This window comes from Elaeis guineensis, chromosome 12, assembly GCF_000442705.2.
Source record: "Elaeis guineensis isolate ETL-2024a chromosome 12, EG11, whole genome shotgun sequence".
Classification (NCBI taxonomy): domain Eukaryota; kingdom Viridiplantae; phylum Streptophyta; class Magnoliopsida; order Arecales; family Arecaceae; genus Elaeis; species Elaeis guineensis.
In genome coordinates this window covers 10,439,740-10,459,936 of record NC_026004.2, presented here as the reverse complement: position 1 = coordinate 10,459,936, position 20,197 = coordinate 10,439,740, and the positions used below count along the sequence as shown (strand labels likewise).

At 33.1% G+C, this 20,197-nt stretch overlaps 1 protein-coding gene across 1 annotated transcript; it reads right to left on the bottom strand.

The window, feature by feature from the left end:
* Positions 1-6,023, bottom strand: LOC105055271 (uncharacterized). The gene is made up of 3 exons (XM_010937044.2): positions 5,524-6,023; positions 343-1,175; positions 1-254 (listed from the first exon to the last, which is right to left on the bottom strand). Exons 1-3 carry the CDS (start codon positions 6,021-6,023, stop codon positions 103-105), a joined length of 1,485 nt encoding a protein of 494 aa, XP_010935346.2. The 3' UTR covers positions 1-102.
* Positions 6,024-20,197: the final 14,174 nt, after the last annotated feature.

Genomic DNA, 20,197 nt, shown 5'->3' with positions numbered 1-20,197 from the left:
ATTAAAAAAGATACAGAACAGAAGTATAAAGATTCGTTATTTGAATCCTCTTATACATAGACCAGGTAAACCCAACTAATATTTTTTAACTCCCTTTTACCATCAAAGAGACCACATAGTTGAAGAATTAATAGAGCTCGAAGTGAAAGATGGTCCAATCATCATGTTGCTAGATAAGTAGTCCTCGTTTCCGAATGATTGCTGAAAATTATCAGGCAATTGAGTAGGAGCAACCAGTGAAGCCCTACCTTCCCCTGCAATCATCATATAGTTTGAGTAGTCATTACATCCAATAGATTGTTGAAAAATTTAGATAATTAAGAGCAAACAACAAAGAATTACCTTCATTGGCTGTGATATCTGAAACTGGAAGTCTAGAGTGCTCCACAACGTTATTCAGTACTGGTGGTTGAAGTAAAGATAGTGAGTCAAATTGAGAGACATTATTGATATTGGATGTGCCAAACTCCACCATCATATTGGAAGCTGGAAATTGCAAGTGGTCCATGGTGTAACTTGCTGATGGTTGAAGTAAGGATGCTGAGTCAAATTGAGAGACATTATTGATCATTGATGTGCTAACACCTGTCATTATATGTGAAACTGGAAATTGTGAATGCTCTACAGTGTAACTTGCAGGTAGTTGAAGTATGGATGGGGAGTCAAATTGAGAGACATTATTGGCATCGAATGTGCCAACCCCTGCCTTCATATATGAAACTGGAAATTGTGGATACTCCATGGTGTAATTTGCAGGTGGTTGAGATAAGGATGGCAAGTTAAATTGAGAGACATTATTGGCATTGGAGGTGCCAACACCTGCTACCATGTTGGAAATAGAAAATTGTGAGTGTGCCATGGAGTAATTTGCTGGTGGTTGATGCAAGATTGGTGAGTTAGACTGAGAGACATTATTGGCAATGGGTATGCCAAGAGGTTTCTTCCACTCTATCAAGTCATATATGCTTAGCTTACGTATCTTTGTGGGCAAAGAGCTGTTGATATTTCTGATATCATGAATGCTAGGCCTATTTCTCTTCTTGAACTGTAATTGACGTTTGAAAAACTTTTGTGCATGACTCGCAACTTGGGTTGGAGTTCTCGTGGTAACAAAATTCTTGGCTATATTCCTCCAATCACCCCTTCCATGCACATCCATGCCAATCAAAAACAACCTGCACATTGATAAGGAGCTGCTTAATGTTGCCAAACAAACCAACAACACTTGAAGAATCATTTACATTCTTAATTTTTTGAGATATCAAAGACAATAATAGAGTATTTAATTTTCTAATCGTGTAATGTTAAAAAAAATCAATTCACTAAGTATCTTGGATATCTCTTATGAGAAATTACACAAATGAAAAATTTAGCATTTAACTTGTAATCTTGTAATTATAAGCATTTAACTTGTAATCTTGTAATTATTGGAATCTGGTACATGATTCTATTAAGTATCTAATCGTATTGCTATTTTTCTCTTAATCAAACTGATCTATATATGATCTTATTCTATAAAAGTACACAATATTATTCATTTCATATATTGTGTTTATAATATTTTTTTTTTCAAAATTTTGATATTATTATTTAATTTTCTAACCATAAGGTTTTTGAAAAGTGAAATATTAGAATTTATAATGAATAAAAAAATTTTAATGGAACAAAAAGTAATGCATGATGTGATAGCCATATATAAAATTATGATATATATTCGTCAAGCATATGTAGGCATATATGTTAAGATTTGACACCTCGAGATTCGGTCCATATTGAGCCCACAGCAAGGTTTGCGGTGAAAAATGGAGTCCAACAAGATCAAGATCACCTCAAATGGAGCTCGAACGGAGAAGATACGTGCTTTTCAAGTCGGCACGCAATCCGAGGCGGCAGAGGACCGCCGACAGCCGGCAACGGGCCTGCAGAGCGGCGGCAGTGCGATTGCAGGTGGTGGGACAGCGCACGGCAGCGTGCGGGCCACGCGCGTAGGGAACGGCCCGATGCGGGGTGCGCGGCCCAAGCGCGCAGCTCAGCCCAAGTGCGTGCGGGGCGCGGCTCGGGCCCAGGCACCCAACGGGGCACGGCCCAGGCACCACACTTGGGGCTTGTATCCCAGTCCACCATGGACCGGGTGGTCCACGGCTCAGTGCGTGGACCGTGTGGGCATTTTTCATGTGTTTCTCACGGTCCACGACACTATTCCAAGGACTGAAGTACGATCGGACGGTGTGGGTGGCTTCCAGTCTTGATCCAACGGCTTGAGGCTTGATTTGGATTGGTTTAGGAGTTCTAAATCTAATCTACCACGGGATTAAACCCTTTAAAAGGGCCTGGTCACGTGAAACAGGACTGTGGTGGCTTAGTTGTCTCACGAAAAGCCGTGATTTGATTACTGTTCATGGGAATAGTAACCTGTGGTCTTTTGGTGGCCTTTTGTTCGCGAACAGAGACCTGATGGCCTGGTGGTCTCGCGTGGGCATAGAAAACCCAAAAGAAAAGAGAGAGAGCCGTACGCTAGGAGAGAAGGAGCAGGGCTCTTGGACAGCGGACAGCGGTCGCATCAAGGATTCAGGAGGGTCTTCCAAAAGAGAAAGCTTTTGTGAGAGAAAATTTTCTATGAGGGAGAAATTAGGTATACGAGGATTGAGGATGAGATCTCCTTTTGTAAAATTTCTTTTTCATAGTGAAATTTGCATGTCCCGTGGAGACGAGTCCTTTTGTGGCTGATCCACGTATTTTGATTGTTTTTGTTTTATTTTTTTTTTCTTCCTACTATATCATACAGTACCGAAAAGATTTTAGAAGGTGGTGTCCTGACCAGACATCCATCCAACAATATAAATATATAAGTAGATGATGTATAGAGAGAAAATTATATATGCATTATATTACTACTTAAAATTTGGAACAACCGTCTTATCTTAAAGAAATAGATATGATATGTGCATCCTTCTATTGATATTTAAAGCATTTAGTATAGTGTATTAGAAATAATAAATATATTATAATAAATTATAAAAATTAAATATTTTTATTAGATAGTAGTCTAATTTTTTATAATTTTATGTGTATAACAAATTAAAAATTATAAACTAGTTTAACAAACTAATTCTAAATAGCATATTTTAAAGGAAGAAAGCAAACCTTAAACAAAAGGTATTGCATTTGTTTAATTTTTCTTTTATAAAAAGACTGATGTGAATCTAGATAGCTAATCTAGCAAAATATAATATCTAAGGAAAATATATATAGATCTATGAGTTAAATTAAATTACAAATCATCACACCACCAAAATGAAAAAAAAATCTACTTTCAATGACATTATTATAGTAATACTTCTATAAAAATCTTCTAAAATAATTTTAACATTAACGTTGATTATATTTCAAAGATTTTGTGCAACATATGTCAAGTATTGTTTATAATGAAATCGGTGTAGGTTATAGACACTTAAAATAATGTTATAAGTATACGAGTCATTCCTTTCATGCATTCAAAGTATAAAAGTGTTACTTATAAATTAATGATCTAAAGTTAGACATATTTTATTTTTCAACCTCATATCTATATTTATTGAAGATGTGATTATTTATATTATATTGTTTAAGAATATGGATAAATCTCCACACGTCATCAATGTATATGCGATGAGTTTTGAATGTTGTTTTTGTTCTCATAGTTACATCCATATATTTCGGAGATATAGAGGCACTAACGACATACCATAGATTTAGATATCTAAATTTAAATTGTATTTATCTATAATAGAACAAAATAGAAGATATTTTTTATCTCTTATTTGTTACATTCCGATATAATCTAAAATATAAATTTTTAAATAAATGAATATCATTTAAAGATTTTTAAAATTTATTTGAATACAAATAAAATATTATGTAATGTAATAAAAATATATAATAATAAAATATCTATAATACTAAAAACTAAAAAAAATTATATTTACTAAAAATAAATATAATATAATTTTATAAATAAAATAAACTCATACTCAACTAAACATATTTTAGTAAAAGACTATCAAACCTTAAATTTGTAGCACATAAGAAAGTATACAATATTACTGTTATAATTTATGAGTAACTTCAAAGATATTTTCCATTAACTATAAATATAAATACATAAAACTTTGGATGAGATTATGATGTGATGTATTTTTTTAAATATATATATATATATAGGATTGCATAATCAAAACTAAATTTGCTAACACGCACATGCATGCACACACACACACACACACACACACACACACACACACACATATATATATATATATATATATATATATATATATATATATATTACATTGTACTTTACAAAACTCATTATATATTTATAGTATTCAAAAGTAACCTAACATATTCTCTATCATGTAGAGTTATATATACAATGTAAACTATGTGAATTTTAAGACAAATTTATAAATCAATCTATAAAGGCAAATAATATATGATGATGCACTTTTAGGAGAGCTAATAGATTTTAGAAATGCTAATACATTTCAACATGTAATTTCATTTATTTTTTAGAAAATTTAGGACTATATATAAAGAAAAAAATATAATATTAATCTGATTAGTTAATAGAAAATTTTAACAATCTTGATAACTCTAAAATAAGTTTTATTCTTGATCTAACAAAAAGTAAACCATAAATTATGTATTTAGTTATATGAAACTGCTATGTTCTTTCTAAAAAAGAAAGAAATGATGATGTAAATAAGTTTTCTATAAACAATCATATGTAATATCACTTGCATCTTTAAAATATTTAAAAGATTTTATATATCCAAATGAATTTCATAATTTAATATTCATAAAAAACCATCTGCATTCATGCAAGTTTATTATATTTTATAAATTTTAATTACAAACATAAAAAGGAATAATGCATAGCACTGTAGATTAAGATACAATTCAATACATTTTTTAGGAAAAAATAAATTAAAATAGACAGTGGCATCAATTTTGAAGATTAAAATACAATTCAGTATGCAGTCTTAATTTGTAATTAACATAGCAAATAAAATAAAATAAAATAAGATACCAGTGACATTGATTTATTTGAAACATGATTTATTGTTAGAATTTAGAGAAGCCAAAAATCTAAATAAAGGTGCATGCATGCATGTATCTATATTTTATGAGATTTCATACAATATAAGAAAAGTATTCATAGAATGTCATAAATCTTTGACATATTATTGACTGGATATGTACAAATTAAATGAATTTATGGTGCATATAAAAGAAAAGTTTAAACTTCTTTCCTAATTAAATACAGCTAGTTACATATCAATTATTATTGCGTTCTAAAAGAGGATAATATAGTGTAGCTCCTACATTCAATTAGCAAGATCTTGAACCTAATCATAAATTTCTCTAACAATCCTAAATAAATCTATTCATGCATGGGAAACATAAAATTCTAAATCATAATTCCTTCAATCTATGTAAATGACTTGAAGATAATATAACTTTATTATCAAAAACATTACAAACCTATGCTCCTCCTCAGTCCAAGGCATCCCTTTTGTCGATGTTGGTGCTATGGTTTCCACTGATGCTTCTGCTGCTGCCATTGGTGAAGGTAGTTTCTTAGTTTCAGGCTTCGTGAAACATGGCAATGTTATTATCCCATCAGCAATTGATAATGATGGATCTCCTTCCATTACTGGTTTTGCTGCCATCCTTGTGTTAGATGATGATGATCCTATTTTATTCATCTCTTGCAAAGGGTTGTCCATCGATAAAAATCCTGAATCATCATCCTTTGTCACATTAGAATATGCAATGTCAGGCAACATTAAGTTACATCCATTATCGATGCATCCCAAATCCATCGTAAAATTGATGCAGTGGTCAGTCAGTTCTTTTGTGGTCGAGAGTGTTTCATTTATCTGCTCCAACCAATCTTGTCCATTAAAATCAACCTCAGCGACTGCTTCCTCAAACTTTTCATTTTCAGGAGGACTCCACTCTTCACCAATGAAGGATTCCATCAGGCATCCCTTCTTCTTCTCCTCCTAAGAAGTGAAGCTATGATATCTCTATTCTTTTAATTTCTTGGAGGTCTAGATGGCCATGTCGTTAGCTAGGGGGTTAAAGACCAAGGGGTTCATATAGGAGTTATGAACTAAGGAATAATGGAGACAACGTGGCAAAATTGTAAGTTGAGAGAGCAATATAGGTAGCACTTGGCATTTTGAAGAATTTTATAATTTAAAAAATTGGTGGAGAAATTTTCTTACAATAAAAGAGTTTGTTCACAAAAATATCGCTGAGTTTTTAGGATTTATCAAGTATATCCATAATATAGTTTGACTAAGCTATTCAGTAGTTACAAATTAATTTAACCAAGGTTTAGAAATAACTATTTGAATTGAATATGCATACTTTCTTTTGAGATTTATGATATCAAAATCAATTGAGATAGAGGAATAAATAATAAAAAAAGTTCTTGACTTTTAGGATACTTTTTAGCATTACATTGACAATTAGTATATTAAGCATTGTAGGAAGGATTCCTACCTCCATCTATAATCTAAATGCATACTAACCAACAAAATATAGTCAACTACTTTTCTGAGTAGAAAGCTTCACCCATGCTTATAAGAATTGTCGTTTGCTGCAGGGGAGGTAAATTGGTGAGTCCATAGCCATGGAGTGTGGAGAGGTAATGAGAGAACAGAACAAAGGCCACTTGTCTAGAGTCATGGTGTCTTATTCTACATCATGAGATAAGAATAGCTTAGCATGTACGCAATGCAAAGAAACAATGGACTGGTCTACAATTTCAAAAGCATCAACATAACAACTCAGCTCAGAACCATATTAAATGAGGTCTAAATAGAGTTATGAGTCAGCAAATGCCAAAATTAGTAACAAGTGTCAATATAGCTATTTTTTTATCTTAGGGACCTGTTAACAATTGAAAATTTTGACTAGACATCTTCAAATAAAATTTTCAACTTTGTCCCTCTATTGTACTATTCTCTAGGAATCCTATTGCAAAACATCTCTTCTTTTGAGCTACGTAAGATGTTGACAGTTACAATAGTTTTGGTCCTCCTCCACTGTACTATGTACGTAATAATAGAAAAAAAAGATACTCGTGTTTTTAATAGTTCGTTATAATATAAATAAATAAAATAATGCTTTTTAAATTTGAAATTTCAATGTTAATTTTTCCTCCAAAATAGTTTGTATGATTTAAAACAATATTTTTGATAATAAAACAATGATTGGAATAATAAGACCATTTTTTTTCATTATTTTTTTTTCATTATATTATTTTTATAACAGTGTCTATAACTTGCAGCAAATTAGCAGCAATTATTTTAGTGCCAAAATATTTGAAATGGTATATTTAAGAAGTCGTTATAATCAATGGTGAAACAATTTTAGATGGAGCCTGCTAAAATGGAACAATACCATGTTTCCTTCCAAAACCTTAACCTTAGATGCCCCCCACTTTGTCCATCACACCGGTCCTACAAATCTTAGAGCTTTGATTGTTCCAAAATTATCTAGGGGTCATGCTCTATGATGCTGAATTGTTTATGTCTTTGGATCTTTTACTCATTTTTCTTCGAACCGAATTAGATATTAATCTAACGCTTTCTTTCTCTTTTTAGTTACTGTATTTTTCCTTTTTTACGCACTCTAGGGGTAAAGTATTTATCACTTTTGTTTTAATTTCCAATTTGTGTGTGTGTGTATTGATTTCAACCAATTCAAGAAGTCATTGAGAGTTTTTGATTATGAGAATATTGATTTATGTGATCGTTAATTTCTTTAGAATTATTCTATACTATTATTGCATGATCCCTTTTTTTGTTTTCTAAATCAATTTTTGAATGCTTTAATATGTTTGTGGGTGGTATCAAGATAGTAAAATTCATTTCATTGAGTTGCAATATGTTGTGTAAGCTAATTATAGAGGGGATCCTGATATAGGAGAGTTGAAGGCATGAGCTTGAAAGGTTACTCTTATATGACATTAGGTGTTTGACAATGAAACTAATTTGTTTTTTATTGTAAGGTTATCAGAATTTGATGTTCGAAAGAGGGTTGGGAATGGTTTTATCTAGATAACACGACTTACCTATGGTAATGTTTATGAAGGGGCATGGAAGCTATGGAACTATGGATTGATATGATATGGAAGTTCTCAAAGGGTTTAAGTCCTTGGTGGGTCTATGGGTTATGTTTTCCTCATGGTGATTTTGGACTGTTGATACGACATGGACAGCCGCTTCCCTGCCCTTTTGTATCTACTTTGCTTGTTTGATGACAATGTGATGCCATCACCAATGCAAATTGTCAAAGGTTATTTGTTTGGTATTGGTCTTTGGAAGAAGCCTAGCCAAAATTGAGTAACAGCTCCACCTCATGACAATGGATTGTAATGTCTTACTCTAGAGACCTCCAAGAACCAAGTATGAAACACTAATTTAAGATTATAGGACTATCTTATATTGGTCTTCGTAGATGGGGTACTACTAGTTTGACATGAGTTGGAGCTCTTTATGAGCACCATGGCTCATCCATATGTGGGATAACTGTTGCTTCTTTATTTTTCTAACGAAAAAGATAAAAAAAACAATCCAAGAAGCTTGTGGCTACCGTATAGCTTCATGTTATCAGGCATTTCACTTACAACCTACTTGTTAATCCTAAGGCATCACAAAATAATAGAAAGAGAAATAAGCAAGATCCTCTTCAAAGACTCGTTTGATTTGCGGAAAGAATTTTTCTTTCTATAAAATTTTGACATATTTAATTGACCATGAAAAAATGATTTATTTCAAAGTGGCTTATATTTAGTTGAGCATCCAATTTTCTGAAAAAAATTATGTAAAATAACTACCCTTAATAAATATAGACCATATAATTTTGCTCACAAACTTTATATTAATAATAATAATATATTATATTAATATAAATATAATATTATTAGATCATAATAATTTATTATATTAATATAATACTAATATATATGCTAATATTATATTAATATAAATACTATATTAATATTCATAAAAATAATATATTAGTATAAATATCAAAATATATTAATATATTATAAATATTATAATATATTAAAATAAATATAATATAATATTAATATTAATATTAGAATAATATTTATATTATATTATATTAATTTTGGAAGGAAAAGAAAATGGAGACTTTGGCATATATCACTTTTTAATATTTCATCTTAACCATCCATTGATATTTTACAATATTTTAGTCATAAATCTTAAAAGAATATTCTTGAAAAGCAAAAAAAAGAGCCATCAATTTTCGCTCAATGGAAAGTCTCAAAACCCACCTCTCCCATAAATTTTTACTTCTCATAAAATATGGAAAGTATCTTTCCATGAGAAGAATTTTTTTCATTCTTTCTTCTCTTAAAACTCCAATCAAATAAGAGGACTTTCTTTCACTTTCTGAAAATTGTCACTTCCCCCCTTCATTTTCCACGAACCAAACGAGTTAAATCATACTATCTAACTTTCTCCTAAATAGCAACCATGCTTTATGACATTTTCCCATAGTACTACTTTATGGAATACAAATTTGGCCGAAAACCCAAATTATCAGATGGCTTTGTCCTATGATCTTGTGCTTGATATTGCTATTGAAATTTTTCTTGCATTTATTTGCGATCATATTGACATTGTAGCAATAATGTTATGATACCCACAATTTCACACATTTCATTATATCTTTGCTAACGTTGATCGCAAGGCTGGATGGTAAAGTGGAGAGTTGGCAGCCAACACAAGAAGCATGTATGAAATGCATCCAAGTTTCATGGTGTTTGCCTGCTTGGTGAACGAGGATTCAGCTTTGGATTCAAGTAGTTGAAATAGCTTGATTGTTATAGTTAAGGCATTCATATGATAAACTTTTTCATATTCAGGATTCTTCCCGCTTTCTTGTCATGCTTATCAATTTCGGAAAGCTATTCTATTAATGAAGGTTAAGAGTAGGCATTAAGGTTACAATGGAACATGTGTTCTTTAACATCATTCTAGCTAAAATCCCTAAAAACTTCTTATCTTGAAGTATTTGCATAATGGCCAGGCAACAATGCTGAGTATTTGTAGAAATTCATGGGGTTCAATGTTCAAGAAACTCCTTCTGATATGTTTAATTGCATCTATCAAGAGATCATTTAAACATATATGTGCTTATCTCTTTTTTTTTTCTCATTTATCTTGCAGCTCCTGTCACGCTCCGAACCCAACATCCGGATCGGATACGTGATGGCTGCACACTCCTTAGAGCAAGCCCTAAAGAATATGCAAGGCCAAATTAAATCATTACAACCTTATCAACCATAATATTTAATTTCAATAATAATTCATAAAATCTTGCATAATTACAATTTAAATTTTTTCAATCCTCTGATCAGGTACTATGATACTTTATCTATCCATCTGCTCACCCATAATCTAAGCCATAGCCAATCATGAATATCCTGTATCTCTGAGAAGAAAAGAAAGATAAAGGGGTGTGAGCTTTACAGCCCAGTAAGAATTTCCATATCACACCAATATAATAATATAATCTGAAAATAAAAATAAGCAATAACACATAAAAGTCGATGTTTACTGTCCAAAATACTGCAAACATTTATAGATTATCTGTTTTATCAAAAGAGATGCATCATCATATGTTAATAAGAGAAACAATTTTATTCAATGATTGTTTCATATCTTATCTTTCTATTTTCTTCTATTATCATATCGTCTTTAATCTTTTTTTTTTTGGCTTTAGCTTTGGTCTTGGCTTTGGCTTTGGCTTTGGACTACCAGGATCATGCGACGATCTTTTATTCGGATCGATTTCTGTGATCTTCCTCGGATCGAAATATTCATGATCTTTCTCGGATCAAAGTGGCCATGATCTTTCTCGGATCAAATCATTCATGATCTTTCTCGGATCAGATTCTTCATGATCTTTCTCGGATCATATTATTCTTCCACACATAAGCTTGTGGGGGCTGTCCCAGGCATAAGCTCCTGGCAGACTATTCTACATGACAAGGCCAGTCCAAACCATAATTCTCTTTCTTTTCATTTTCATGAAATTATGATATTTAACTTCATTAATCAATTCATCTTTTGCAATGTAATAAATATGTCATACGCATAATTATACCATCAATCGCTGATACCTACGTATTGATATAGCATACTCATGCTCAAAATCACATAAATAAATAACAATATCTCAGATATAACAATTTCATCGATCTCAAATCCAACGATGCAAAATCAAGGAGATAAAACCAACGGTAAAATAACATATATAATGATGATCATGTACAGAGATTCTTACTTTTATCGGTGACTGATCCAAGCACAAAAATCAATGTTCTACTTTGACTTATGAATTTTTTTAACAAAATATTCCACTCGATATCATATGTAGACAATCATCTCTTCATAACCCTAATCAAATATAAAGATCATATATGGAAAAAATTACTGATAATCGATCCTAATAACACAGATCGAGGACCTCTTCTTAGGATTAATCAAAATTAGGATTTACCTAAGTATCTAGATTCTCCACTGATCCATAGGACTTCTAGAGAGAGAAAATTCATAAAGAGAGAGAAAATTCTAGAGAGAGAAAGTAGAGAGAGAAAGTAGAGAGAGAAATCTTCGTATCCTTCCGATGAGGTAGTCATGATCGAGATCATCAGAGGTCCTATCAGAGTGACTCAATATGAATCAAGTGTTACAAATTTCGAATAGGATCGGACTGGGATCAGATCTACCGCACGAATTTTGGAGCAATTTCAAATCATCATATTTTTAATTCAAATATATCCTAGGGTCTGTGATGCAATCAGAGAGAGAGTAGAAAGATTCTAGAGAGATAAAATCCACAAAAAGAGAGAAAGATCTAGAGAGAGAAAATAGAGAGAGAATCTAGAGAGAGAAAATATATAGAGAAGGTAGAGAGAGGAGAGAGAAATTTTTTCTCTCTTCTTCTTCTTCTTATTTTATTTTATTTTTATTTTTCTCTTTCTCTTTTTCTTTTTTTTTTTCTTTTCTTTATTATGAGAATATGAGATACACATTTTGGTGAAATCTTTGGTTACTCAAAATATCATATTCTGAATAGGATTCCTTGATCCTTCAAGTTACATTGAATTTCAAGTCAAAAGCTTACTTTTCTAAGTGGATCAAAAGTATTTTGATATTGTTGTTAAATTAAAGAAGAAAATTTATTTTGTCAGAGTATGATATACAGGTTATGATGAAATCTTTAATAATTTGAATTACTATTTGTGGATTAATTTTTTTTGTTGAAGATGGTGAAGTGTATTAATTATTCAAGTCAAAGTTTAGATTTTTTTTTTAAAATTGAACTAAGACATCTTGCTAGTGTTAAATTTTGAATGACTTATACAAGGGACAAGATTTTCTATGGATTTATCGATTAATATTAAGGGTTGTGATGAAGAGAGCTCTATAAGAAATAATCAAGTTAATTCTATTTATAAAGATGTTGGCTTGAGTCTTCTAGTTTGACAAGTTAGAATTTAATTTTTTTTTAAAAAAAATTAATTTAAAAATTATCTAAATGATTGTAAGGTAAATCTAAGGTTAACTTCGATCGATTCTAGACATGTTGGATTCTTGAAGAGTGCCCGATGTTTGATCTTTATTTATTTTCTATCAAGGGTAGTCTGAGATAATTATGAATTTCGAGTGAAATATATTAGACAAATAACGGTGGTATATTAATATAAGTCTAAAATATTACGGTTCTTCGAAAAAGTTGAGAAATCAATAAGAGGAGATGAATTTGAAATTTCAAATAATTTTGTTATAACAAGATCATGAGAAATAAATAATATATAAGACATTATTGTGAGAATATGAGATACACATCTCCTATTATGAGAATATGAGATACACATCTCCTCTCCTCTCTCTACCTTCTCTCTATATTTTCTCTCTCTAGATTCTCTCTATTTTCTCTCTCTAGATCTTTCTCTCTTTTTGTGGATTTTATCTCTCTAGAATCTTTCTACTCTCTCTCTGATTGCATCACAGACCCTAAGATATATTTGAATTAAAAATATGATGATTTGAAATTGCTCCAAAATTCGTGCGGTAGATCTGATCCCAGTCCGATCCTATTCGAAATTTGTAACACTTGATTCATATTGAGTCACTCTGATAGGACCTCTGATGATCTCGATCATGACTGCCTCATCGGAAGGATACGAAGGTTTCTCTCTCCACTTTCTCTCTCTACTTTCTCTCTCTAGAATTTTCTCTCTCTTTATGAATTTTCTCTCTCTAGAAGTCCTATGAATCAGTGGAGGATCCAGATACATAGACAAGTCCTAATTTTGATTAATCCTAAGAGAGGTCCTCGATCTGTGTTATTAGGATCGATTATCGGTAATTTTCTCTATATATGATTTTTATGTTTGATCAGGGTTATGAATCGAGTGGAATATTTTGTTAAAGAAATTCATAAGTCAAAGTAGAACATTGATTTCTGTGCTTGGATCAGTCACTGATAAAGGTAAGAATCTCTGTACATGATCACTATTATATATATGCTATTTTACTGTTGGTCTTGCATCGTTGGTTTTGCATCATCCGATTTGAGATCGATGAATTTATTATACCTGAGATACTGTTATTTGATATTGAGCATGAGTATGTTATGTTAATATATATGTATCAGAGATTGATGGCATGATTATATGGATATGACATATCTAAATTGATCATAATGCAAGACATAATTGATTTGATGAAATTAATACATAATGATTAAATGAAAAAAAAAGAGATGTATGGTATGGACTAGTCTTGTCATATGGAGCAGTCCGCCAGGAGCTTATGCCTGGGACAGCCCCCACTGGCTTACAAGTGGATCAGTCGGCTAGGAGCTCATGCCTGGGACAGCCCGCCAGGAGCTTATGCCTGGAACAGCCTCTCACGGGCTTTGGTACGTGGGACAGCCGGCCAGGAGCTCATCTTGGGACAGTCTTGAAAGACTTTTTAAGTGGATTTGATCCGGATGATGATTGAGGTATAGACTCAGATAGTCCAGAGCCAGAAAGAAAATATTAAAAAAATCATGTGATTATGAAAGGAGAAATGAAAGATAAGACATGAAACAATTGTTGAACAAAAGTGTTTCACCTGTTAATATATGATGATGTATCTATTTTCACAAGACAGAAAATTTATGAATGTTTGCATTATTTTGGACATTGAACATGAGATTTTATATTTTATTGCTTATCCTTATTTTCAGACTATATTACTATATCAGTGTGATATGGGAATTCTTACTGGGCTGTAAAGCTCACACCTCTTCATCTTTCTTTTCTTTTCAGAGATACAGGATGTTTATGATTGACTATGGCTTGGATTTACGGATGAGCAGATGGATAAATAGAGTGTCATAGTATCTGATCAGAGAATTGAAAAAATTTAATTTGTAATTATACAAAGTTTTATAAATTATTGTTGAAATAAATTATTATGGATGTTAAGGTTGTAACGATTTAATTTGGCCTTGCATATTCTTTAGGGCTTGCTCTAAGGAGTGTGCGGCCATCACGTATCCGACCCGGATGTTGGATTCGGGGCGTGACAGCTCCAATGTTGGTCTCATCTGGGTGCAAGATTTTGCATTTGTAAGAAATGAGCTTTCTTAAGCTTGAGGATTTATGATCTTTTCCCTTTATGTATTCATTTGATATTTCATTTGGTACACCTATCCACTTGTTTAAGTTACCAAATTTCTTTATTCACACATTTTCTTTTCATGAGGAAATTATTATATCAAGTTACACCATGGCTCCCACTTGAAGAGTGTGATTATTTTGTGGCGTTGGATTCCTTATAAAAAGAATAAAGATATATAAATAGATTAAGCGGAGTGTAGATCAACTGGGGTGGTGCCTCCACAGTGATGCAATCAATGCATGCCTTTAAGATGATGAGATCTAGTGCACATGATGATCTTTCTTCTCGAGGAAGAAGATCTACCCAAAAAATAGAGCTATAAAATGAGAGGACGAATTAACGGTAAAAAAACTCTCAAACTCACGGAAGGGAACTAGAATTTTTGTTCCATTCATGATGTAGGCACTCCAATTTATAGTTGTAGGACCTCTTGAACCCACCACAAATGTGTCCACATCCTTTTCTTGCTGAAAAGGTAAAACCATTTTACAAATAAGAAAAAGAATATTCCTCATAATATGTTAGGATTTGATTTGGTGCAAATGTTAGTATAGCGGTACTTTTAGTTTGATTGTTGGAATTTATAGACATGGTTGAAATGAGCTAATGGAATATCCTTCCAAGGATCATTGAAGAAATTGTCTTGACTTCATGTGATGGCAGGGCAAGGAGCAACCAGTGCACCAGGATTCAATATTCACTGAGTTCTGTGAGATGGGCCTGGCTTTATAGAGGCCCTCCAAATTTGTGCGAGGATGTCATGTTAATGGTGTTCTATTTCAATTCACAAGTCCATGCTTCGTTTCCCTTTTTTTTTAATATTTTTGCATTTCTTGGTTCCAAATCTCAGTTACTCGCATCTTCTTGAACCCGAAGATTCTGAACCTGGAAGCAGAAGACTGATGGGTAGATTTCTGTGACCAGCCAATATAATATATCTTGTCCTCTTTGTTATTTCTGATAGATATTTGATATAAAACACAATCATTTTTCTTCCCACAAGGTATGCTCACTTTATCTGGCATATGAGGTAATCACTCCCTGATCTTTTTTAAGCTGGTGCTGCTCAAACTCTTGGTCCATAGTTCCTTGTATGTTCTTTCAGTTTTCTTCATCAATTATGAATTCTTGAATGCTTATGCTGCCTTTGTAATGGTGATGGGCTAAGATTCTACCTGTCTTCCACACATGGAGGGACTAAAAATCAAATGACCACTGTCCACTGTTTGCTAGTGACAGTGGCATGGACTCAGGGGGGTCAGGTTGCTAATTTCATAGCAGCAGCCAAGATTTCTGAACTGGGGGGGCAGATTTGGAGCTTAGTCAGATCCATGAACATTCAAGCAGCAATTTTTCTATAATTGTGATGTTTGTCGATATGAATTATAGCAGTGTTGAAAGGAGTTGGTGCATGGGCAAGTGATGATGCAATGCAATATCAATCAGAAGAGAAAAAAATGGAAAGGAATAAAAATATGTCCATCCAATCTGAAGAGATCCAGTTCAAATCATCTGCAACCGAAGGCAGCCCAGGCCCATTTCCAACCCAAATGTTATCCATAAAGTTCTCTCACTTGAATGTACCTAAATCAAGTGCATACTAAATCTTAATTTCTCAAAAAATATATATAATATTCACTGAATGTACTAAAATCTTAGTTGTTTATGAACATAGACATGTAGGTGAAACTAATGTATGTTAAGCTTTCAAAAGCTTGGCTGCCTTTTCTTTTCTTTTTTTTTTTTTTTTCGAAAAGCACTATGTATTTGATTGGTTTATTTGGTGTTTCCAGAATGAGAGAATAAAAACAAATCAAATTAAAGATGAGATTCGTATCCAATCATGGATTATTTCTTCCTCTGTCAAGTCGCTATTTCTTCTTTCTCTTCTAGCTTGTCGCCTGCATCGGGGTTTCATCTGCTTGCCTAAACAAAGAAATGTTTGCTCTAGCCCTACAATGTCATATGCAATAGAGCCTTTTAACATGTAACCACAAATTTTGTCATGTAACGCTATTTTGTGTTGCCCCCATAACCAGTTAGTGAACTATTGTGTGTGTTGAGGATGGTTTCGAATTTGCAATGTGCTTTTCACAAATCTTATTCACTTCTCAGCTGTATTGATTGATGAAAAGAAAACTAGATTACACATAAAATTGGATTTATGGAAGAAAGTTTTAGAAATATGAATTTTAGTGAAAATAGAAATAATGATGTAATATTAATTAAGATTGATGGACAAGAGATATTACAAAGTGACAAATTTTGTTACTTGAGATGTATTGCACAAAACAACGATAAGATAGATATGAAGCTATTACAATAGAATTAGAACTAGATGAAAGTAGAAATGTGCATATGGAATATTATATGATGGATGCACACGTTGAGATTAAGCAGTGTTTAGTTGCAAAATAAGAAAATATTATCAAGGTACTCCTCAGTGAGTGTTTGTTGGTGTCTCGTTGGAGGAACAAGTGAGAAAGGATAAGGAAAGGAAATAAAGTGCATTTAATGCGCTTTGAATTTTTTTGATGATTTATCATTTATCATAGTGATAAAATTATTAAGCTAACCCATCTTTTATTCATTATTGCATGACCCACGCTCAACTTGTTTACAAGATACTCTCGAAAATATTTCATTATTATTTTTCTAGTTGAACCACGCTTGAAGACCTCTATCATCGAGATTTGTTTACAATCTTAGTTGTGCTTAGTTGGAATGAAATACCCTCTATGTTATGTTTTGTTAAAAAAAAGATATCTTTTTATACTCTAGAACCAATTCCATGCTTTTAGTCCCACAATTTACTTCAATCATTACTCCAAGAACGATTTTTTTAATCTGCTTTTAGAGTAAGACTACCCTAACTTGCAGCTTATATGTACAGAATCCTGCAGAATAGAATCCTACTTGGCTTAGGTCACGATGATGACTGCTTAGCTTTAGTGTTCCACTTGTTTTATAGTAGATGCCGGGTCAACCATTCTAAACAAAAACTTATTAGGCAAAAGCACTGGTGCCGATTTAAAGAGCATTAAACAAACATATCTTTTGCCTTCCATGGTCTCCGGGTGCTTGGAGGTAGGAGTGCTGGTGCCGACGACCTTCAAAAGGTCGCAAGACGATGACCTAAAAACACAAACACATGATTTAATTTGCCACCGTAGAGTGAATACTTCGGTGGCTATATGATTCCATTGGTCAGTTGGATGGTGGAGATTGAAAGGCCTCAAATCTATTGTATTAGCTTCCAAAAAGACAGCACTTACCCACTAATCTCAGTGTGCCCATAAAATGGATATTATAACTTGGTAGCATGCACCTGTTAAAGGTGCATCCTGGAATATTCTAGGAAGGTCAAGTTGAGAATGTGAAATAAAATTTTTTCTCTTTGTTTATATTCCTTTAAAATATATATCTTTGTTATATGAATTACATTGTCCTTAACATATGGTATGTCTCGGTTTCGAGCACTCTTGATATTTAGATCAAATGTTTGGAAAACAACATTGAGGTGTTATAATTTACTGCTATGAATGAAGGGCATTGGTGCCATGTTACAGGGTATATTAGTACTTCGTAGATGATACGAGTACCATTTAGATTTAGGTAACATCAGTAGTTTATTCTATTTACGTGGTCTATGGGAATGGTTAGGTTGCAGCAGATTGTGATGGTAGGAGCCATAATGCACAAATTTGGTATGCTTTTGGGGTAATGCAATGACCCCATATGCCTGGCCTTATATGTGCCGACCAGGCTCTCATGTTTCATTAGGGCTGTTGGATGCTTTCTGAGTGTTGCAAGTGGAAGATACTTTACTGCTTGTTGTTCCAGGAAGTTGTGACCTAAACCAAATTCATGTACAATGTTTCGCAGCATCTTATCATGAGAGTTCATGTCTGTTCAGTCACCAACATGTTTGCACTTAGAATTTAGACTCCCTTCGGTCACAAATCGAGCTGGTTGCCCGATATCGATAAGCATTATGCTGCAAGTCAAGGATCATTTGTTTGAGCCTACATATCTGCAGTGTTTTGCATGGATTCTTAGTGTTTGAAACAAGCCAAATGCAGTTCAAATTTCACCTCACTAGGGCTCAATTTAATTACTTTAAAAGGGTGCTAAAACATGACCCAAATATAAGCTCACCACAGATAAATTTTCTAAAGTTGAGCATAGCTTAAGCTCCAACTCATTTGTTAATCCAATAATCAACAAGCCATTTTAAAAACTGAGCTCCAAGGATGCTCACAAGCAGCTCGAGTTGGTAGGGCCTCTGATATGCATAAGCTATTAAATCATGGGGCTAGATAACTAATGCTGAACTAACACATAAAACTTGATCTGGTGACTCATGCACCTGGCCACATGACCGGTGCCCCACCACCCCCCCGCCCCCACCACCACCACCACCTAACTACCAAACGAAAAAAGATCTATAATTTGCCCTACCTTTCTCCACATTTATTCCGTGTGAGGGGTGTATCTTTCACGTGAAAGAAGGATTGGCTTTTTCTTCGTGGGCATTGATAGTTCGTTCATCCACTGGCGCTTTGAGAGCTGTGCAAATAGATGAGTGATGGAGTTGGGATTGTTTTAAGATCCCTGCAACGTTGTGATCCAATGGTAGGTTCGTGCCAAAAAAAGGATGAATCCTTCTTTCCTGCGAAAGATACAACCTGGTCCATTCATTCCTCCCTAGCAATCACCGGCCAACTCTGGGGTATGTCCCTTCTCACGGCTTGGCCGGGGTCAGCTGATATCCTAATTCTCATCTTTAAAAAGTCTCTCTTTTTTTAAAAGTAACCAGGCCTCGGGTGTCCAATTTTTAGCCACTCAATCCCTGCCTTTAATATTTGTGAATACCGCCGTCTTACTTTTCTAAAGAGGGGTTATTTTACCATATCACATACTTTGCGGTAATCCACTCTTAATTTTTTTAAACGAATTGGATTTTTTTTTTTTTTTTTTCCAATGGATTGTTACCCTAATGGAAATATTCCATGAGCATAACAGTCCAATTCAGTTCTTTCAATATATGCATAAACTTTTTTTTTTTAATGCATAAACTTAACCAAAAAAAGAAAAATAAACAGATGAGGACACAGATGTAGCCACCTTGTTCGGTACTCTTCATTGCCAACCGCATTAGCAGCGAGGAGTGTTCTATCTAAGAATCTAGAACCACCAGCTTAAACACAAATTAAAGAGGGTCCAATTCTCCCAGTCATGGATTCTTTCTACAGATAATACTTAGTATTATCATAAAAATTAATAAAAAAAATAATCATTCATTCAAAACTTTGACTGCCTTTTCCATATTGCTATAACTGTCACTGTTAAGCATTACAATAGAAAATAACCGGTGATAAAATAAAAGAAGATATACACTTGACCACTCATAAAATGAAGTA